Raw genomic sequence first — 24,255 nt, forward strand, 5'->3', positions numbered from 1 at the left:
TCATTAAATATGCAAATTAGGAGCTGCATGAAGTAAAAATGCTTAATGACTTTCAATAATGTCGTATCATAGTATCTTTAATGTACATAGCAAGTTTCGTCAACTTTGGTCTCGTCAATACAGATAAATATCCCTGATTATGAAAGTTCATTAAATATGCAAATAAGGAATTGGCTAAAGTTCAAATGCTTAATGACTTTCAATAATGTTCTTTCATAGTATCTTTAATGTACATAGCAAGTTTCGTCAACTTTGGTCTAGTCAATACAGATAATATCCCTGATTATGAAAGTTCATTAAATATGCAAATAAGGAATTGGCTAAAGTTCAAATGCTTAATGACTTTCAATAATGTTCTTTCATAGTATCTTTAATGTACATAGCCAGTTTCGTCAACTTTGGTCTCGTCAATTCAGATAAATACCCCTAATTAGGAAAGTTCATAAAATATGCAAATTAGGAATTGGCTGAAGTAAAAATGCTTAATGACATTTAATAATGTTCTATCATAGTATCTTTAATGTACATAGCAAGTTTCATCAATTTTGATTATGTAAATTCAAATATATCCTTAATTTCGAAAGGTCATTAAATATGCAAATTACGATTTGGATGAAGTAAAAATGCTTAATGACTTTCAATAATGTTAAATCATAGTATCTTCAATATGGATACCAAGTTTCGTCAATTTAGATTGCGTAGATTCAGATATATACCCCTAATTAGGAAATTTCATTAAATATGCAAATTAGTAATTATCTTTCACATCATCCCTTAATAACTTTTACAGCTAATATATCTTGATGTGATCAACATTTGTAGCAAATCTCATCAAATTGTGTGCAGTCGTTCTCAATATATATCCGTTTTTCTAAAATCATTAATTATGCAAATGAGCAAAAAGTAAGCAAGGCACATCCACCAAAACTATTCAGTTCTTGCCATTTACAAACTGAATGTATGTACCAGATTTGATTCTGATCTGATGAGCCGGTTTTGAGATATTGAGTCACATAGACAGACAGACACCCAGACAGACGGACAGACACACAGACACACAGACAGACAGACATCGCTGCGACATATGCTCACGTGTGTCAACACGTGAGCAAAAAATGTGCTGTTCCGATAACATGATTTTCAAAGATAGGGTAAGTAGGTCGGCGGGATTTTTTCCCAAAATATTTTTATTTTTAAATATGCACTTTTCACCGGTTCAAGCGATCAAACACTGGCCACAACATTTCCAAAAAAAACGTATCATTCATATATATATATATATATATATATATATATATATATATAAAAGGAAAAACCACATAAAAGGACGTCCTTGTTTAAGCCAAAATCAAATGCAAGGTAGCGAACACGTGATTTTACGGTCTTTTTGCTCACGTGTTTACACACGTGAGCATATATCGCAGCCTGTGTCTGTCTGTCTCTTGGTCCGATATCTCAAAAACAGCTCATCAGATCAGAATCAAATCTGGTATATAGATTCAGTCAGCAAATGGCAAGAACTGATTAGTTTTTGGTGGGTGTGCGTTGCATTCTTTTTTCTCATTTGTATAATTAATGATTTGAGAAAAAACGGATATACATTAAAAAGGACAACATATAATTTGATGAGATTTGCTACAAATTTTGATCATACCAAGATATATCAGCAGTGGAACCATTAAGGGGTGACATGAAAGATAGTTGCTAATTTGCATATTTATGAGCTTTCCTAATTAGGGATATATGTCTGATTTGACTCGATCAAAATCGACCAAACTTGGTATGTATATTAAAGATACTATGATTTAACATTATTGAAAGTCATTGAACATTTTTACTTCAGCCAATTCCGAATTTGCATATTTAATAAACTTTCCCAATTAGGGATATATATCTGAATTAACTTGATTGTAGTTGTTGAAACTTGCTATATACATCAAAGATACTGTGATATAACATTATTGAAAATCAAAAGACATTTTTACTTCAGCCAATTCCTAATTTGCATATTAAATGGATTTTCATAATTAGGGATATTTATCTGAATTGACTTGATCAAAATTGATGAAACTTGCTATGTACATTAAAGACACTATAATACAATATTATTGAAAGTCATTAAGCATTTTCTCTTCAGCCAATTCCTAACTTGCATATTTAATGAACTTTCCTAATTAGAGATATATATCTGAATCAACTTAACCAAAGTTGACAAAACTTGCTACATATATTGCAGATACCATGATACAACATTGAAAATCATTAAGCATTTTTACTTAAGCAAATTCCTAATTTATTAGGGATATATATACTGGGATTTACTTGATCAAAGTTGGCAAAATATGCTAAGTACATTGATGATTATACCAGGTTAAAACAATATCAAAAGTCATTTCACATTTTCATGTCAGTTAATTTATAATTTGCATGTCTAATGAGCTTTCACAGCTCGGCATATATGGCTTGAAGGACTTGGCAAACGGTAATTACACTTGCTATATAAAGTGGTGATACTATGACAGCAGTAAAAGAACTCTAATATTTTTATTTCAGCTAATTACATATACTTCATGACCTATTCGGCAGTTATTATTGTTCATTATGTTGATCATAATACTTTCATTGAAGTTGCAAGCATGTGGTAAAGGTTAAAATTTACACATAACTGCAAAATATAATGAAACACGTAAGCATTTTCAGTTCATATCTGGTTTTTTCTTTCTTGTGTTTTACTTCCGTGTTTACGTAGCTCTAAAATGTCGACAGACAAAATATAGGGTGGGTCGGGTTATCGGAACAGCACAAGTTTTTTCTTTTGCCTAAGATTATCTGAAACATCTTCATTATACAAAGTATGCAGTACTTCGTCTTGGCAAAGATCGCCGATTGACAATTCAAGACAGCTTACAGTTATAGTGATTTATGAGTGACAGTCGATGGACACAAAGTTAATTTGGTTTGCTGCCCATCTGATTTCCATTATTATGCTCGAAGACGACTATATTTGCAAATTCAAAATATTTTGGACGGGTTGTCCTTGGTATGCTAAAACGTTTGTCAGAAATACACTAGACTGTGTCGTAGTTGTTTTGAATGGCATTGACAAAGTGGGCTCATCGGCAAGCTGTTCAGCGTTATTCTAATGAGTACTTGTGTCATGTTGTAAACGATTTGATGAACGGCCTTATCAAGATCTGTGTTGCATGTAAATTAATGTCTAACGGAGAATATTTCGACCTTGAATTTCAAATTTACACATACTAATTGAAGGCCCGATAGCTGTATCTTTTACATTATTTTTTTGTGATTTTACTTCCAAACTAAAACAAGTTCATGAGAATGTACTCCTTTAGGTGTGTTTATGTAGGTAGAATAAACTGTCCACTGTGACTACATGTGCAATTTTGAGCAAGATAAATAATAAATGTTTGCCCAAACATAAAATGGCGCCCTCATGCAAATAAAACAAAAACACAGTACGCAGTGCATATATGCATTGGAATCTTCACAGAAACGACAGAGTAGTCCAATGTAATGCAAATAATGCTGAATGTTTTCCACTGGGACACCATATGCTATGTTTTCTTTGTAATATTACCAATTTTTAAAAATGGCGGGAAATCAAAATAAAGGTGGTAAAAGACTATATCCTTTAAATTGTGGAATTGAAAGAAAACCAGATCTCGAGAAAATAAAAAGTTTTTTTCAGGTCAACAAATCTCAGGAGTTACAGCTACAGGGGCTCTAATGCTCTTCTTGAATGTCAGTCGATTTTCTGGTTACATGTTCATGATATTCCGAGGCGATCAACAACGGAGAAAAAATATTTTATGACTCCGGTGGTAGGGTTAATTTACCATCAATTCACTTGTCATCCGCATTCCGAGACTGTTTATGCGAGACTGTGTTGACTTTCCGGCGCTGTAAAACATCTATGGCTTTCCGCTTGGAGATGGTGCAACTTGTTATCAGAACGGCTTCTAAGTTGATAATAACAATGCCTGGATTAGCAAAATGTGATCAAAAAAGCATCAATACAAAGAAACTGTGAGCAGATAACGACGAGTATGGAAATAGAGCAAGGCTGGAAGGGTGATACAGTCTGACGTGTTAATACGTGATGTGTATGCTCTGTCAAACTGGTTCCATTGGAAAGTGGCCTAAAACCCACAAAACGTCCCTGCAAGCAACTTTTCTCACATGAATATATGCCATGTTGCGATGCATCATGGGTAATCTTTCCACATTTTAAAGAAAACTGTGTACTGGCATTCAAACAAAGTAAAGTAATAATTTTCCAGGGCACCATTTCACAAGTGATATAGCTACATACTGATGACGTCAATTCAAATCGCCGTACACAATACACCAGTACACAGTGCCATAGTATACAAGGCGTGTGTTTGTGTACGGCGATTTGACGTCATCAGTTTGTGGCTGTAGGCTACCACTTGTAAGATGCTGCCTTTACCAGTGTTTTTCTCTTCTCTATGGACTGAAAAGTGATATTTGCTGCTAATAAAACGAGTACAGTATCAATGGTAGCCCACCGTACTTAAATGAAAAATCCATTTGGAGGGTGGCAAAGTGATGTAAGCTTATGCTTCGTCATATTACGCAAAAGATAAGTCTGGTAACCCCGAATTTTTTATCAATGTATTTTTCAGCAAATTATCATCAATGTGTGCGAAATGATAACAATTGTTGAGAAACATGAACATTTTGACAGTATATCAAAATAGTGAATTTTAGCGTGTAAAATCAAAATTATTCAGAACATTTCAGTTTTCGTTACTCAACTTGGTCTAGCGATTACGAACGAAATCATGTTTGCATTCAGCAAAGGGGTAATTTTTAACACTTTTGCAGCTATGTACCGTCGTCATTTCGTTCACTCGGTGACTTGATATTTTTCCTGTCCATTTTCTTGTCTCTAATTATGACCAAAATATGTAAAAATATGTTGGACAAAAATTTAAGTCACAGGCCTTCTGCAGAATGATGCTGTCAAAACTCGCAGCAAAGAACTTTTTTTTCTGGAAACGAGAGTAGCGACGAACCGCGATTCTCATTTGGATTAAACCGTTAACGTTGACTTACGATTCACTGGTTAGACCATCTCGCTCTGGGGTCTATGCGGGTCTATGGTTAGGCCTATAGTGGACACCCCCTGCGTACGCCGGAAGTCGACTCGTGCGCTAAATTTGTGTCGATGTCGCTTGGGTCATTCATGTACCGTGTGCATAGCGTGGCATGGTGAACGCTGAGCGGAGGTGTGTGTAGCAATCCGGCGTTAGCAATAGAATCGCTGTTCCTCAAGACCAGTCTATAGCTTTGCCGAATTCTCAGGGCGCTGACCTTGATATTGGTGGCAGTCTCTCATTGTAACGTCTTCGGGAGAAGCGTTTGAGTAGCGCAGCGGTTGCAATTTGTCACCGTCATTCATAGAAGTCGAACAGCATTTGCAAATATGACCGAGAGAAGCGGCAAAATACAAACAGGTAAACAACACATAAAACAACAGGGTAACAGGGTCTGTTAGTATTTTCAGCATGGTAATACTGGGTCGACATCGTCAGGTCGGTTTGCGGTATTAAATCAGGCCGTGGTGGAATGCAAACTGTGGTCCTTGAATCTGGATTTGCACACCTTTATGTTTAATGCTCCGTCCGTCCGTCACACATGACGGGGCGGGGCAAATTGGAGAAACGATAGACACAACCACCACATTATCCCAGCGCGCAGCGCTAGCAGTGCATGCTGTGTGTGATGTGGCTTATCGGTCGCTCACGGGTCAAGAGTCATCGCCGCACAACCAGTGGCGATGACCCTTGACCCGAGCGCGAGCGACAAGCCTCAGCACCGCTTCACTGCGATGTCACGCCTACAACCACATGAGACATTTGGCATTAGTAGTGATCAGACCACAGTCGTTTGGTGGGCTATTCAGCTCTAGGACTATTCGCCCCATAGACGAGTGTACAGAAGCGAGAAACAACCCAAGTCTGGAAACAGAATGGCCATAAAAACCACGCCATGTCACATTCCGTGTCCGATTTCACTGTGAAAATTAGCAAGTTCATCTATCATGTAACCGTCGATCGTTCCCTATCATTCTCAAAATTCATACCTGGTACTTAATTTGCTTCAAAAACGCTCGTTTCTTGTGATTTTCGGCCGAATTCGACGGACACGTCGCTAAAACATAAGCGTGAGCAACATTCCGGTCACCTCACAGTGGACGTTGGGCACCTCCACTTTACTGACTTTACTGTGCTCTCCCTGGCCTTTCGAAATCGTTAGTAAATTTACGAATTGGGTTCAAAAAATATTAGTAAGCACAAATTATGTTATTCTGAACCCACCAACTTTCAACAAGCACTTCTGGTACTCAATAAATATTTAAAGGGGATAGAAATGATGAATGATTTCATTATAGACAAAAGAAAATGAAAAATCCCTTTTTAGTTTTTTTGACAATGAACACTCATATTTTGATACGCATTTTCAAAAGATTTATTGAATAACACAGTACATCATGGGTCATGAATGCTTGTAACATTGAAATTTCTTCCTTGGTTCAATAAAGTGTGTAATTTTGGTCAACGGCCAATGAATGTTATTCAATTACTCTATCTTTATTACACAAACATAACATATTCCTGTGCTCTCCTGGCCTTTCGAAATCGTTAGTAAATTTACGAATTGGGTTCAAAAAATATTAGTAAGCACAAATTATGTTATTCTGAACCCACCAACTTTCAACAAGCACTTCTGGTACTCAATAATATTTAAGGGGATAGAAATGATGAATGATTTCATTATAGACAAAGAAAATGAAAAATCCCTTTTTAGTTTTTTTGACAATGAACACTCATATTTTGATAGGCATTTTCAAAAGATTTATTGAATAACACAGTACATCATGGGTCATGAATGCTTGTAACATTGAAATTTCTTCCTTGTTTCAATAAAGTGTGTAATTTTGGTCAACGGCCAATGAATGTTATTCAATTACTCTATCTTTATTATGCAACATAACATATTCAAGTATATTGTGACACAAATCATAACTCCCTTTGTGTGTGTAGTCAGTGGTTGATGATTATATATATTAATTTATGAAGCGGTCATTAATATTATCAAATATTATCAGTGTTTGCACAAGTTTTAGATGCTAGAAAATCTGTCCCCTGTTTTTCATATTTGGAAAGCTCTGTTACTTTGAAAGTATGCATGTCATCCATAGGTACTAGGTGGTGCCTCTATAGCTGCAGTCATTATGCCATGTTCATCTCTAAAATTCTTTTTAAACAACCACTGATCAGAACATTTGGCAGTCTGTAGTTTCGCACAAATTTTGTCTCATCTCAATCAAATTTAAGTACGCAAACTGAGACTGGTGATCCTGCTAATGTTTTCTTAGAGACAGTTACACTTTTAAAACGCTGCAGATGATCGTCATTTATTTTTTTGTCTGGATAAACTTTTTGTCATGGGACTAGACTGTGCACAGCATTTTCTCTGGATCATAGAAAACTATCAGTATTCATAACATTTGCTGAGACAGTTTCTTGTAAAATATTTTGAAGGAAACCTATTAAAATTGGCAAGCTGACTGAAAAATTCAATTTGCAGATCGTCAAATGACAAATCTATGACATCTAAGATTTCCGGCTCGCTTCCACCTCCATGCACAGAAAAACACTTTGCAGTACATGTTCAACCATGCGCGGTCCGGACTGCAGTTCTGCTGTAGTTCGACTGTCTTTCAGGCTGACTGTTCTTAATCTTGATCTCTTCTAGCTCGGCGGTTTCATTGTTTCGTATTTTTTTCATATCAGTTGCGTTTTTATGCCCAACTTTCTTTCCCAACTGGATACTATCAATCCAAAGTATTTGTAACTGCCCGCTTCCCTCGATCCGCGTCAACAGTCCATTCGGAAAGTTGACAGCATGTGAGTGTTTGGGTGTCTCGAAACTACCGTAATGGGGTGCATGACACACCACTATGAGATTACAAGACCCGGGGATCTTGAAACCTTTTCGCGCATGCTCATGTTATCACAGGTCAAAGTCCAAAGCCAGCTATCACCATGTGTCGATGCGCCGATGATAGGGGCAGCGTAGGTTTTGAAAGACGAGATATGACAGTATTTCCCCGGAATTCACAATCTTGACCGAAAATCAGGCTTCAAAAATAACAAAATCGTTCGTAAATGGCCGATCGGGCATTCATTTTTTTTCGTAAATTTTCATTTTTGTTCGTAATTTACGAAAGTTACGAGCGACAGCGAGAGCACAGCTTTAGCGCCGCGTCCCCATGAGGGGTGACTGGAAGGTTGTTCATGCCTTATGTTTTGGCGACGTGTCTTCTGAACTCGGCCGAAAATCACACGAAAATTCATACCTGATACTTCATCTGCTTACAAAATGCTCATTTCCTGTGATTTTCGGCCGAGTTCGAGAGACACCTGGCCAAAACATAAGTGTGAGCAAATTCCAGTCATCCCTCATGGGTAGGCGGCGCCAACGTCAGTAAAGTGGAGGTACCCAAGAGGTGACCGGAATGTTGCTCACCCCCAGGTTTTGGCGAGGTGTCCGTCGAATTCGACCGAAAATCACACGAAACGAGCGTTATTGAATAAAGTATCAGGTATGAACTTTTAGAATGATAGGGAACGATCGACGGTTGCATGGTAGATGAACTTGCTAATTTTCACAGTGAAATCGGACACGGAATGTGACATGGCGCGGTTTTTATAGCCATTCTGTTTCCAGACTTGGGTTGTTTCTCGCTTCTGTACACTCGTCTATGGGGTGAATAGTCCCGGAGCTGAATAGCCCACGAGGGACTGTGATCAGACCCCCGGGATGGGATAAGTGGGAGATGAGAGGGGCTTGTGGAAGAGGTTTCCCTAAAGTTGTCAGTCTGGATCGATCTTGCCATGTGTGCCATGCGCATGGTAGCAGGTTATACCTGCACACAGGCGCTGGGAATTGCCAATGGTGGTACACCAAACCCCCACGCGCCTTATAGGCCTACCCATTCCGGACACCTGGCACTATTAACTACCACTATTGCAGTGGTTCAGGATGACCCTATAGTATCGTGAGTGTATTGCAATTTGCATTGCTATTTTCGATTTGAGTCTTTGACCTTGCTGGTAAATTATCAATTTATTTTTAATGATACTGATTATAATTGGACTATTTCTGAATATCATTTTCGATTGTACATTATTAGTTTACCAGACTATGGGATATAAATAAATTAATGAATCATTGGGCAGTGACACCGATTTTCAGCAAATTGTAACCATTGCTATTTTAACAGGGGCGACCCAGTAATCTGGTTGTTGTTGTTTTTATTGTTGTTTATGTTTACCCCATTTTTCTGCCAAGTTCATATTTTGCCATCAGGTCAAGATCATTAAAACTAGTGACGCACCGGGAGTGTATCCTATTTGGTGCATTTTAACCCCAAAAAATTGAACATAAATTGAAGACCCCTGAAATCACAGATACTGTATCATAGTCTACTATAGCTGACGTTGTAACATATGAAGCCAAATTGGTGGAAATACATATGGTTTTGGCTCGATACTGCTTTTCACTGAGTTTGCTGATGGGGAAGTGAACTGTCTAGTAGGAAAAGGGTTAAAGTAGTCGTGCTGTAAATTCAAAGAACATTATTAACTTTTGTGTTGTTGTTTCAAATTATTTAATGTCGATGTCATGAGAAACACAACAAGGACCCTACATTGTTATTTGACCCGATGCAACTCTCTCCCAACGTACACTCTCTACCTGTATAAACCTCATGATTATCATTCCAGCAACCAGAACTGAATCAGACCTAGTAGCCTTATTATGGTACGTGTTAAGTGTCCCCTGCACCGGTAATCTTGAAATGCTCAGTCACTGGGTCTTCGTATCTGGCCTGATATATTTTACTATTTTAATTTGCTAATATGCACTGATCATCATTATCCATTGTCTACAGCAACCTGTACTCAATTGTACAGTGTGATGTGAAGTTTGTACATGAGAATACAGATAGTTTTCAATCGGATTCAAACCCACAACATACGGCATCAGTCGCCTAGCTGAGAGGCCACAGACAGAACCACTCGGCTAAATCTCCACTCCCAAAAAAGAGTGGTTCAATAGCCGGCTAAGTTGTTACATTTTTCTGACTGAGACCGCTCAACACGTTGTAGAGTTCGTGAAGCACTCACGCACGCATGCTCACTATCATACATCGCACATACACACTTTATCAAAGCGAAGAAACGAATTTCATCGCTTTAACTGGGCGAACGATAACCTCGGGGACAATTCTGTCCACCAGCAGTGTAACCAACCCAGGGTAGAAAATACGGATAGTTTTCAATCGGATTCAAACCCACAACATACGGCATCAGTCGCCTAGCTGAGAGGCCACAGACAGAACCACTCGGCTAAATCTCCACTCCCAAAAAAGAGTGGTTCAATAGCCGGCTAAGTTGTTACATTTTTCTGACTGAGACCGCTCAACACGTTGTAGAGTTCGTGAAGCACTCACGCACGCATGCTCACTATCATACATCGCACATACACACTTTATCGAAGCGAAGAAACGAATGAAATACATTCACCCTAAGGTAGTATTGTGCCTCGAAAGCAAAAGACTTCAACTTTTCCTCAAACTTTCCATAATGAAATTTTTAACCATTCTCTTCCTAAATCTAAAAATCTGGCGTCACCATGCAACATTTGGAAGGAGCGAAACAAATTGCCCAACATTTTGCGATATTTTAAATTCAAAGTGGCTGCCATCCCTGTGTTAACTTTATGGGGAAAAATAAAATATTGGATTTTCGAAAAACTAAGACAAGGAAAGTTTTTTTCTCCTAGAGCTTTAAAATGAGACCCCGCAAGTGGTAGATCAGAAAAGAATTGTAGAAATTTGGGCATCTAAATATCTGTCCCCGAGGCGCGTTCTACCTTACGTTAAACCATAGACCCTCGAGAACTATGATTAAACAGTCCTTTGCAGTGGTGTGACTGCCTTTCAAGCTGACTGGGGCAAGGGACATATCATTCTGATATCAAGATCTTTTGTACAGTATGTGTAATTGAAGGTTGTATTACTATCCTTTGAGGAGTATAGTGCTGCGTTCTAGCTTTTCTGCCCTCATGCATTTCTCATATGATGCAATGAACTTTGTGCATTGTGCATTCATGCGTACTTACTTTGTCAATATCTGGTGGCAATTTGCTCTTCCAGTGTGTGGGCTTATGGATCCCAGTGACTTAGGCATCACCATGACCCATGAACATTTGCACATGACCTTCAATGTGTCCTATGTACCAGCTGAAAGAGAGGCCGATATGGAGAAGACTCACATCCCGCTTAAACTGGACACCATCGGCTGGATTCGTCAGAATCCGTAAGTTTTAGTGATAATGGTTGCCTTTATGTTCCGCTACTATTTCTGTGCAACTTTTTCTGGCGTAATTATAATCATTTGATCAGTCTTGTGAGAACTGTCCAAACAAAGTGAACCGGAAGATTGGTCGTATGAGGGCGCTCCAATGCTGGCTTCCACCTTTCACCTGCCTTTCACCTCTTCTTTGAGTGAGACTAAAGAGGGCATTGAAGTGCCCTCATACCCAAGGAATCGTCAAGTATACAAGCATATCAACACAGATATTTAAAATTTGTGATTTTCAAAACTAGCATCAGGTTAAATCCTGTGTTCTGAATGTGCTAATTCTGACATTTTGCATAGAAATTGCATGAAAAAAATTGCTGTACTGTAAGGTCTTAGCACCCCCTGATTTTACCGGTATAGCCATGCATGGCCCAGGTCAGAGTAGTGTGTCCTCTCATCCAGTTTGTCATTCCGCTGGTGCAAGAGTCTTTGCTACAAAGCCAACTGTTAATATTAATGGCTGGAGAATCCAATAAAATATGTATATTAGGCATATGCCATGCTAATTTCAGTGTTAAAAATAAACCAATCAGAGGTGCAATTGTTCTGGACCTTCACAATGAGTCCCTGTAAATGGCAGCAAAAAACAGAATTGTGAAAGTTTGAGAATCAAACATTTGTCCCCGAGACATTCTATCATAAAGAAAATAATTTTCCGATCACTTGTTTCTGCATCTTTGGTAATTTCTGTTGATCCTGACAGATACAGCAACAGACCCAACTTGCTACTAGATGACGAAGATGAGACTTTGATAGAGGAATTGAAGTTCTATAAGAAGAACGGAGGATGCAGTTTGGTTGAGAACACAATCCTAGGCATTGATAGAGATATCAAAAAGTCAAAAATGTACGCTGAGGCATCTGGAGTGAACATTATTCAAGGGACAGGTTTGTTGTCCATATTTTTATGCTTATGTTGTTTTTGCTTTTATGAGAGAGTTCTTAAATTCTTGTTCAAAACAAAAGCTGAAATCATTCATTTGCTTGTGAGTTTTTATGTTCTCTTATGTTCTGCTGTGATACATGGTTTTTAATCCTTTGAGCGCTGTAATTTTTCCCACCAAAATTTTAGTGCAAAATTTTACCAATTTTTATGAATTTTTATAAAATTTTTGATAATTTTGAACCAAATGGACTCCATATTTCATTGGCTAAAGTTTTTTATCAAAATTTTGACAAAAGTCTGAAAAAAATTGAATGAGGTTTAAAGGCGACAAAAATTGCCTTTGGCACCCAAAGGGTTAATAATTATAAACCCCTCCATCACCATGGTGACTCCATGTATCACAGCTGCACAGTTGTATCAATAGAGCCATGCTAAATGGACAAGGACACGACATAATGATGATCTTTGTCTTTTTTTTTGAAAAAATGAGATGCATAAGGGCAGCATCTTTTCCTAGTACTAGACTTGCCATCAAAAGTATGGTTAGTTTGAGTCCCAGGTACAACGTAAGGCCAGAGTAACAAGCTCACTATCAGAAGATGGTGATGTCAAAACTCGAGCATGGTGGTGTGCCCTTGAACAAGGCAGTTTCCTTCTCTTTGCTTCATTGGAGTGTATTTGATTGGTACCTCACTACATAATACAGCTTTTGACTGTTGGATGATATAGTTGGCTTTTTAGGGCCAACATCAATTTTTGATGCCTTTATAAAATGTAACCCAAACATTGTTTTTAGATTTTTCCAACAATTTTGACCAAAAACTGCAGGCGATGTAAAGTGGTGTCCATTTGGTCCAAAATTATCAAGAGAATAACAGAAAAATTCATAAAAATTGTTAAAATAATTTTTGGTGGGAAAAATTACAGCACTCAAAGGGTTTATAATACTAAAGTAATATTGATTTATACGATACAGTAAGTGTGTATGTGTTAAAGTTTACCTCCACTGTATTAGACATCAGCGATTTCCGTTGGCAACACTGGGATGACCTTATACCAAGGAACTAGAAAAACCAATCAGCTTGCCATGCTTTGTGGAAAATCTCTTTTACTGTGGTGCAGGTTGTTGGTACTTTGCTGCTGTTGTCTTCCATCATCATGCAGTTGCTTCCAACAATTATTCATTAGATGTTAATTACTGTATGAAAATTACTGAAAAAGTCCTGGAATTGTAAATGACTTTGAGTGTGGAAACATTGATACTGATCGATATTGCTACACTTTCCTTGAAAGAAAAATTGTCTGGTTGAATCGAGGAGACAAAGATTTCGTGTCCCAGTGTCTATAGTGAAATGTTATTTCATGTCACGGTGTCTATCATTTCATGTCCCTGTGTCCAAAGTGAAATGTCATTTCATGTCCTGGCCGGTGTTTACAGTGAAATGTCATTTCATGTCCCAGTGTGTATAGTGAAATGTCATTTCATGTCCCAGTGTCTATAGTGAAATGTCATTTCATGTGCCGGTATCTATAGTGAAATGTCATTTCATGTCCTGGTGTCCATAGTGAAATGTCATTTCATGTCCCGGTGTCTATAGTGAAATGTCATTTCATGTCCCGGTGTCCAAAGTGAAATGTCATTTCATGTCCCAGTGTCTATAGTGAAATGTCATTTCATGTCCCGGTGTCTATAGTGAAATGTCATTTCATGTCCCGGTGTCTATAGTGAAATGTCATTTCATGTCCCGGTGTCTATAGTGAAATGTCATTTCATGTCCCGGTGTCCATAGTGAAATGTCATTTCATGTCCCAGTGTCTATAGTGAAATGTCATTTCATGTCCTGGTGTCTATAGTGAAATGTCATTTCATGTCCTGATGTCCATAGTGAAATGTCATGTCCCAGTGTCTATAGTGAAATGTCATTTCATGTCCCGGTGTCTACAGTGAAATGTCATTTCATGTCTATAGTGAAATGTCATTTCATGTCCGGGTGTCCATAGTGAAATGTCATGTCCCGGTGTCCATAGTGAAATGTCATGTCCCGGTGTCTATAGTGAAATGTCATTTCATGTCCTGGTGTCTATAGTGAAATGTCATTTCATGTCCCGGTGTCCATAGTGAAATGTCATTTCATGTCCCGGTGTCTATAGTGAAATGTCATTTCATGTCCCAGTGTCTACAGTGAAATGTCATTTCATGTCTATAGTGAAATGTCATTTCATGTCCCGGTGTCCATAGTGAAATGTCATGTCCCGGTGTCCATAGTGAAATGTCATTTCATGTCCCGGTGTCCATAGTGAAATGTCATTTCATGTCCCAGTGTCTATGTGAAATGTCATTTCATGTCTATAGTGAAATGTCATTTCGTGTCTATAGTGAAATATCATTTCATCATGTCCTGGTGTCTATAGTGAAATGTCATTTCATGTCCCGGAGTGTCTATAGTGAAATGTCACGGAAACTATTCCCCCACACAGGTTATTACGTTGGTGCTTGTCATCCACCTGAAATGAACACCATGAGTATTGAAGAATTGACACAGTTCATGGTCAACGATATTGAGAAAGGTGCTGATGGTACAGACATCAAGTGTGGTGTCATCGGTGAAATTGGCTGCTCTTGGCCGCTTCAAGGTGAGAAAAAAAGGCATAGGCAATCTCCATGGTCAAGGCAGGAATAAACAAATGAAATATTTTTTTTTGAAAAAACAAAATGAAATATGTGCCATATATTTTCAAAAACAGCGCCCTTTTGTGTTGACTTCTGTGATACCAAAATAGATAACTGATACACAAGTTTGGGTGAATAAAGGAAAGCAGTTGCTGCTATCTGTACCAAACTATGATTTAATCTATTCACCCTAATGCTTTGTAAACAGGTCCACGGTTAGACTTGGTTCAAGTCGGTGAATTTAAAAAAAAATAAAATCATTTATAATAGTTTCTCTTGTGTCTCTCCTATTTCGTACAAACCTATCCGGAATTTGGCAGCTCACGCCAGGTTTTCCCAGCGATTGAATGCGTCACGTTTGAGTCTGCGCAGTAGTGAGTTAGTTTCTGCCGGATTCACCGACTTGGACTTCTTGCAAAGACTACAGGCGGTGAGACGGACTGTGTACACAGTGACGTAGAGCAAATACAAAATGATTGACAGCCCCGCCGTTATTCTGGCCAATAAGAAGAACGCATGCTAATAAACCTCTGCATGCATTAAAAAGTTTGTTGTCATCTCCGTGCAAAGCTAGACATCGAGTACGTTTTATATCTGGGCGAATAATGGCATCAAGTTCGTACATCAACCGCGGTTTACTAATGATCGGTCCACCATCGCTAATCATGCGAGATTACCAAAGAAAGCTTGTTGAGAGTTACATTGAGGGAAAAGATGTGTTCGTCTGCGCACCAACCCACATACGAAGTCGCCCCACATTGTTTTGATTTCCATCGCTTTGGGCACGTAAGAGAACAGGCTACAACTGTAAGGACGGTGTCTTTTTCAATCCTTGAATAACCGGCGACGATTTTCGCATTTTGCAACATGGGCCTCACAAACAACACAGATATTTTCACGCGTTTTCGGTGATACAACAGAGGTCGTGCTGACTTTTGTGGGAGTGATCGCACTCGACATTTTGTCAACAACGCCATGTGAGTTTTATGCACGTCTCGTTTGGGTCAATTGGTAACTCCTCCCAATGTGTAAAATTTAGTGATGTCATCTTATGAATAATATATGAGTACAGAAAACGTCATCTCATGAATAATTTATAGCAACGCAGATCGTGCAAGAAAGCCAAGTCTGTGATTCCGGGTGAAACTCCGCTGTATAGCGTTCACTCCACTCATCGTGTCCACCCTACTCATCACGTCCACTCACGCGCGCGTTTCACATGAAAGCAAAATACAAATCATTGCCTTCACTCCACTCAAACATTCACAAATCACAGACTTGAACCAAGTCTAGTCCACGGTCACAATTGATAACAATATGGGGTTCGGCCAAACCATGGCCATGAAAAGGTGTATGAAATAAACAGCACAGGCCTCCTCAAAGGGCGAATAGCTGTAACTTCTACAGTTTTTTGAGCTACTTTCTGAAGCATGTTGAGATACACAGTATTCAACTTGTCAACTCAGCCTGTACATGTTTAAATTGCGTTGCTATTGTTGACAACGCAAGTAGGTTAAGGCATAGGCGTCAAACGTTATCATGAATATGCATTAGGGCTCATGAATATTTATAAAACAACACTGTGCATACGTGAAATAACAACAGGAAAGCTACATCACATCACAAACGAAGTTCGCAACTAGAACACCAGTGAGCAAACGAATTGATAAAGCAGTCACTATTGTTCACAACAAAATATAGTCAATAAGCACTGTGTGGAAACTTGGAACATACAGAAAAGGACGAAACATTCGCGAATTTATTCACCAAACAACCGATCATCGCATACAGCGATACACTGATAAAGGCCAAAGTCCACGGCATAAGAAACAAGGCGACAAACGTTAACGAACAGAGTCGGACACAAAACGATCCAAACATAAGTATTCTAGAGATCAAGAGATCAACAACATAGATACAATATAAAATTAAGAAAGAGATATATCATGGAGAGACAGTTGGTACCTCCATGTTTCTATAAGCGACTGAGGAACGAACCGGTTACGAAACATGGGGTCAAAAGGTCAAGGTGGTCTGAGACAAACTTCCACGTCTCACCATGCTTATTTTAAGTTAACAACCAATTATTCAATTTTCACACTAACAACCTTACCCAACACAGACACAAAACACAGTAAAGCACATACAAGACAAGCTGAATGATGTGTGAAGCCACTTTCCAATCTACAATTACAAATCGTTTCGGTAATACTGTGAGTAGGCGACGGAGTCATGACCTTTGGATGGCTTGCAAGATGGCCCGATCGCGTACACAGCGACAAAATTTCTTTCGAAAATTTCAACTTGTAGAGCACCCTATTTTTCAGAAATTTTGCTATCCTCAAACTAAGGCTTAAAAGATCTTTACAACCATACCTTTAACATGTATAATTTGGTAACGTTTCCTTTAAAAAAATTACCGAAATTCAAATAAGAATTGATTTTTTCCTTGGTAAAGTATATTAGTCCATTGACTTGACTCTACTCTAATATCATTTAGCGAAAAAAATAAAGTTTAAACGTTGTTTACAAGATGAAATATGCTGATACATAATATAGTCCATTTTGGCGGGTAAATGTCAGTATAAAGATCACGTGACACCTTTTATGCAAATTTAAATGACATAAACTGAAAGAGCTATCAAAATTACGTATGTGTACCAAATTTCATCAAAATATGACCAGTAGTTTTTGAGAAATGAAATTCAGCTTGAAATTTGGTCTCGACCCAACTGCCTTAACTCACTTGCGAAGTGAATTCCGATCAGGACTAGAATTCACATTGAAACGTAAACAATGACGGTGCATATGTGACGTATGGACACTATGTGTTGACAAGCAAAATACTAGGTTTGTTTCAACATCCTTTTTGGAGTAGACCAAGAACTTGCAGTTGACATACCAAACAAAAATAGTGAAAAAAAATCAAAAGTTACACTGCTAGCCCTATAAAGTCTGGAGAGGATATATTTTTATCGCAACCTTTGTACTACTCTACAAAAGAAGTAAAAATACCCTAAAAATGAACAAATTGTCAAACAATACAGATAATACCAGAAAAAGTGTGATACTGGAGTATCGTTTTCCACCGTATTCTTTAAAACATGCTTGTGAGATTTTATCCGATTTTCAATTTCCAACTGCGAAAATGAACAAATTAAAGCTATTGTAATTCAGCATGCTTCATGGACTTAATATTAGCATGTTGTATGAAATGGGCAGACAAGAAAAAAACATAGCATTAACTTGGTAAATTTCTTGTGTGAAAAACTTTTATGTTCAAGGTAAAGCATGATAGTATATTTATCTAGCATTTGTAGCAATTATTTAGACTTGGTTCAAGTCTGTGATTTGTGAATGTTTGAGTAGAGTGAACGCAATGATTTGTATTCTGCTTTCATGTGTAACGCGCGTGAGTGGACGCGATGAGTGGAGTGAACGCTATACAGCGGCGTTTCACCCGGAATCACAGACTTGGCTTTCTTGCACGATATGCGTTGCTATAAATTATTCATGAGATGATGTTTTCTTTACTCTGACTGCATATATTATTCATAAGATGACATCACTAAATTTTACACATAGGGAGGAGTTACCAATTGACCCAAACGGGACATGCATAAAACTCACATGGCGCTGTTGACAAAATGTCGAGTGCGATCACTCCCACAAAAGTCAGCACGACCTCTGTTGTATCACCGAAAACGCGTGAAAATATCTGTGTTGTTTGTGAGGCCCATGTTGCAAAATGCGAAAATCGTCGCCGGTTATTCAAGGATTGAAAAAGACACCGTCCTTACAGTTGTAGCCTGTTCTCTTACGTGCCCAAAGCGATGGAAATCAAAACAATGTGGGGCGACTTCGTATGTCAGTGATTTTCCGCTGTGGGTTGGTGCGCAGACGAACACATCTTTTCCCTCAATGTAACTCTCAACAAGCTTTCTTTGGTAATCTCGCATGATTAGCGATGGTCGACCGATCAGTTGTAAAACGCGGTTGATGTACGAACTTGATGCCATTATTCGCCCAGATATAAAACGTACTCGATGTCTAGCTTTGCACGGAGATGACAACAAACTTTTTAATGCATGCAGAGGTTTATTAGCATGCGTTCTTCTTATTGGCCAGAATAACGGCGGGGGCTGTCAATCATTTTGTATTTGCTCTACGTCACTGTGTACACAGTCCGTCTCACCGCCTGTACTTTGCAAGAAGTCCAAGTCGGTGAATCCGGCAGAAACTAACTCACTACTGCGCAGACTCAAACGTGATGCATTCAATCGCTGGGAAAACCTGGCGTGAGCTGCCAAATTCCTTATAGGTTTGTACGAAATAGGAGAGACACAAGAGAAACTATCATAAATGCTTTTATTTTTTTAAAATTCACCGACTTGAACCAAGTCTAGCAATTATTGTAATTGCCAAGAAAAGCTGTTGAAGGTAACATACATCGTTTTATAGGGCTTGTTCATTCTGATGAAATTAGTATGAATGGTACATGCTATCCCACTGTTGAAAATAACACATACCTCATTTCCACAGCTAGGCCATTCTGATGAAATTGCAGTAAGAATTTAACATGCTATTTTTCTAATTAGCCAATTAGACACTTTAGATCCCTTCTGGTGAGATTCATAATATGCTCATTAGTTTGTCTTTCTTTCTTTAGCCAATGAGAAGAAAGTACTGCAGGCCAGTGCGGCAGCCCAGGCAGCCACTGGTTGTCCAGTGATAATCCACCCTGGCAGAAACCCCATTGCACCGACGGATATTCTCAGAATACTGGGAGAGGCCGGCGGTGATACCACCAAGACTGTCATGTCTCATTTGGACAGTGAGTGTTTCATCTCTGCTTTCTAGCTCTTCCAAAGTGTACCTTGTTTCTTTCCTTTGCAAGAGACCTTAGTGTAGAAATCCCCTCGCTTTGCCAGTTATAGGCCTCCTGTGGCCAAGTTTAAGTATCGTGATCACCAGTGTACGATAGAAACGTTATCAGCTGAGGTATTGTAAAAATATCTAGAAAATGGTATTTTTGATCTAACAGTTCTTGAACATTGCTGAAAAAGTCCTTGAAAGTCCTTTTAATATATATATATGTGTGTGTGTGTGTGTGGAATGTGTGTGTAGGTCTCTCTCTCTCTCTCTCTCAATATATATATATATATATATATATATATATATATATATATATATATATATATATATATATATATATATATATATATATATATATATATATATATATATATATATATATATATATATATATATATATATATATATATATTGGTCCAGACTCTCTAAAGTATTCTAAAGTATGTACAAGGCTGTTGTTAGAGGTCACCATGACACCTCTTCACAGATTTTACTCTGTGAAAACTCCGGTGCCTGCATTCTGTTTTGATTTTTTTTGTGTTTAAGTGAGTTACTATTTTTTTCCCCAGAAATGAAATGTTATTTGTTATAGACTTATTATATTCTGAATAGCTACAGTATTACCAAGATCTTGTCACCATATCAACCATGCAGATTGCCACTTTGCCAAAAGCACATGGACAGATGCACCGGTGTACAGAAAGCCCACATCTGTATGTAGTGGATTGAACGATCCATCACTTGAGTGAGGGCGCTCTCTACGCTTCCCCCTCTTACTTGCCTCATCAGTTCTATACACAAGACAGCAAAACATAAAATACACTGACAAAATACACTAAATGCAAACAACCAAGATATGAATCATGTGTGGAGTTGCCTTCCCTGTATTGACTGGGAGCATAGAGCGCCCTCAAGCCGGGGATCTTTCAGCCTACGTATGTAGAAGCCGCTTTTTCCTTAGTTCCTTAGATGGTCACCTAGCCATCAACAGACAGATGTCATTAAATTGATAATTGATGCATTTTCTTCCATCAGGAACAATCTTCGACAAGGAGACTTTGGCAGAGTTTGCCAAACAGGGTAGCTACCTAGAGTTTGACTTGTTCGGCATCGAAACCTCTCACTACCAAATGAACCACGACGTGGACATGCCCAGTGATGCCCAGAGGATTCAGTACATCAAATTCTTGATTGAAGAAGGTTACAATGACAAAGTTGTCATTGCGCATGATGTGCATACCAAGCACAGATTGGTAAGTGGGACTGATATGGATGCACACATATTGGAAGATGGCCTTCTTAAATAAAAAACATATGATATCCCTCAGTAACATAGTATGCTCATTGTAAATCCATGAAAGTCCATAAATTTTAAGCCTCCAGGAAAGTCCTCGAAAGTGAAATTAAACCCTGACAATTCCCCAAGAATTAGCTACCCACAGTATGATTGGTCATGATTTTGTATGAATGATATGTAAAATTATTTTTTCAAAAATTTATATGTTGTAAAAATGATATCTTGGAAACGGCATGTTGGATCTCAAGAAGTCCTTGAAAATTGCTGAAAAGTCCTTGAATTTTAAGTGACTCTCAGTTTGTGAATCCAATATAGAGCATAATGTACTGAATATTCCACAAAAGACATGTAATTTAAGAATATTATCGGGAAGGGTATTGCACTTCATTAGGATGACTGCATTAACTTGCATGGTACCCGAAACCCGAGTCCTTGCCTGAGCAACTCAGGTGACAAACAGAAGACTTTTAATCCCCAAGGTGTGAATGTTCCATTGTTATGTTTATCTAATCCAGCTGGTGCCATCGTAGTGCCATTGTAGGAAAGGCAGGCCTGTGAAATTGATCCTCTAGGGAAGTAGGGTATTCCTAAGTTGATGGAGCCTTCCCGTAATGTATGGGGAGTTATGCCTTTATTTCGTTTACAATAATTATCTGTGCACATGCAATCCAATTTCACTGTATTAAGTTTTGACTGCAGCTGTCATATTCTGCACAATTGCTGGATTTTTTTGGTGAAATATCTGTGATTTTGCGTGCAATTCTTGACAGATGGTTTTAGAGAATTATCCACAACCACATGCCGTTATTTTTCAGGGACAAAAGAAGACATATGTCTCGTTTGACAATGAATAATATGACAGTTTTTCTTGTGTAGCAGAAAAAGAGGGCCGATGATTCTCAAATGATTTATATTTTTTATCTGTCAACAGATGAAGTATGGAGGCCATGGCTATTCCCACATCTTGCTCAACGTTGTCCCAAAGATGCTGAAACGAGGAATCTCGCAGGAGCAAGTCGACAAGATACTCATCGAAAACCCCAAGAAATGGTTGACCTTCAAATAATAATGAAACATATGTTCAAAAGAGATACAAAATATATACATTTGGTGGTAGGGCGCTAATTATTTTCATCAACGAGGGACAATGACGTTAGACGTAGAGCAGGAGGCTGAAAACTTCCAATCATGTATTTTTGACTACAATTAATCAGGTCACAAGGACATGAGACCCTGGTCTCGCAGGTGCCTTTTTTTATCTGGAAAAAATGGTAAAAAATGTGTAAGAAAAAAAATAAAGTGAAAAATGGTATTATGCCAAACAATTTATGCATTTTCTCCTACTTGGTATATGTTATGATGGGTCGAGTCATTAAAAGTCATGTTTTACAGTATCTCTATTTTCAGGGGCCCTCAAAAATTCAAGTCTTTTAAAATGCAATGTATAGGAAATGTTATTGTGGCCGTACTGGTAGACTCTTACAGGCCCCTGGCTGGCTACACACTGTGACTGGTGCAATCTGACTCAGTGGGGCTTCATGGCAGAGCCTTGCTGAGCAGGCTAGGCTAGCTTGTGCTGATCCAGGCTACATCCATGCAACCACAGTGGGTATAGCCAGCAAGGGGCTGCCAGAGACCTGATGTGATCGAAATATGAACTTGGCAGGGTATGGGCTGATCAAAAACCCCAGTATTTTTGCCTTTATCAGATAATGCAGATAAATTGTTCCTGCTGTTCTACACTATGAAAACAGTGTATGAATTTGAGTTAGACAAGTGCCTTTAAACAGGAACTTCCCCTGCAAAAGCCGGATTCTCGTTAATCTATGCAAATGTAAAAAAGCCACGCTACTGATCGGACGTGCCTTGTTTGATCCCAGAATCCCATAATTTTGCCAAGTTTCAGGCTTTTATTGTCATTGAATCTTGCATGTTATGTCTGTGAATATATGGCGACTAAACTTAATTGAGTCGAAAATAAACTGGAAAAATGTTCCGTTTTTTGTTGGAGAACGCATACATTTCAAAATGTGTTCCCTGTACGACCTGTATGACCATTTGACCCCTCTTTTCATATGTTACAAAAGTGCCCATCATGATTATTCAAATTTATCATATGGTCAAAGCGATGCAATGAGAATTCAAAAACTCCCACCCAGTGTATGCAAATGGCTGCGTCATCAGTAATCCCTGTATTGTGCGCCCACGGTCCTGTACTGAACTTCCCATTTAACTACATGAGTTGATAGGACCCACATCAACACTGTAGGAAGCAATACAAATCAACTTTAAAATATATGAAATGTGACACGTGTTTCAGTGTATTGCCGTATGTGCTGCTTTCTGCGGCCAAGACGAGTGATGACAGTTGGGGATCCTCTTGATTTTTTTTGGTGAGAAATTAGAGATGTTACGAAACACATTGGCTGGTCACATTCGGGTGACAGCACCGCATTCTTTTCTTCTCCCTGTGGCCTGAGAGTCGGCCAAAACTGTCTGTCGTCCTTGGCCAACAGCCTCGTGAAACAGGCAGTTTTTGGCGACTCTCGCAGGCTCTTGGGCAAGAAATGTTGGCTTTGACTCTCTTGATGGCCAGTCGATATGTGTATAAAGTTAGATCCATAGAGCTAGTAAATCACCAGGACTTTGAACAGCAAACTTCTCTAGAAATGCTCTCATGCATTTTTTATCCATTTTGTGGAATCCGTGCTTAATATAGAAGAAGGTCAAATACAAAGAGTTTGTATGAAACCGACATGTCTGAGAGATGCAACATATTGCTTTCAACATCTTTTCAAGGTTTGCCTTTCCCAATCACAAATAAACATTATCCAAAGACCATACCAGGCATCTTAACATTATTTCTCCCTGTGACAACTTTTGATGTACTCCGATGGTAATTGGTTCAAATTTTAATATGAAATACAATGGGAGGTTGGTGGACATGTCAGTTGAGAAAATGGCTGTAGGCTAACAGAGCAAGTGTTTGTTTTCATCAATAATAATAATAATAATATTTTTATTGCTTGCTTGTAAATATAGGATT

At 38.4% G+C, this 24,255-nt stretch overlaps 1 protein-coding gene across 1 annotated transcript; it reads left to right on the top strand.

Moving 5' to 3' along the window:
* Nucleotides 1–5,219: 5,219 nt before the first annotated feature.
* Nucleotides 5,220–24,050, top strand: LOC139133157 (N-acetyltaurine hydrolase-like). The gene is made up of 7 exons (XM_070699586.1): nt 5,220–5,501; nt 11,273–11,435; nt 12,184–12,368; nt 14,845–15,000; nt 19,707–19,871; nt 20,948–21,165; nt 22,141–24,050. Exons 1-7 carry the CDS (start codon nt 5,471–5,473, stop codon nt 22,273–22,275), a joined length of 1,053 nt encoding a protein of 350 aa, XP_070555687.1. The 5' UTR covers nt 5,220–5,470; the 3' UTR covers nt 22,276–24,050.
* Nucleotides 24,051–24,255: the final 205 nt, after the last annotated feature.

This window comes from Ptychodera flava, chromosome 5, assembly GCF_041260155.1.
Source record: "Ptychodera flava strain L36383 chromosome 5, AS_Pfla_20210202, whole genome shotgun sequence".
NCBI classification, from domain to species: Eukaryota; Metazoa; Hemichordata; class Enteropneusta; family Ptychoderidae; genus Ptychodera; species Ptychodera flava.

What these genes read in the sequence shown, in the direction of transcription:
- LOC139133157 (XM_070699586.1), top strand. Translation starts at nt 5,471, where the DNA reads ATGACCGAGAGAAGCGGCAAAATACAAACAG. An exon ending in GGCTGGATTCGTCAGAATCC is followed by an intron (nt 11,436 to 12,183) that starts GTAAGTTTTAGT and finishes TGATCCTGACAG; the next exon opens with ATACAGCAACAGACCCAACT. An exon ending in GAACATTATTCAAGGGACAG is followed by an intron (nt 12,369 to 14,844) that starts GTTTGTTGTCCA and finishes TCCCCCACACAG; the next exon opens with GTTATTACGTTGGTGCTTGT.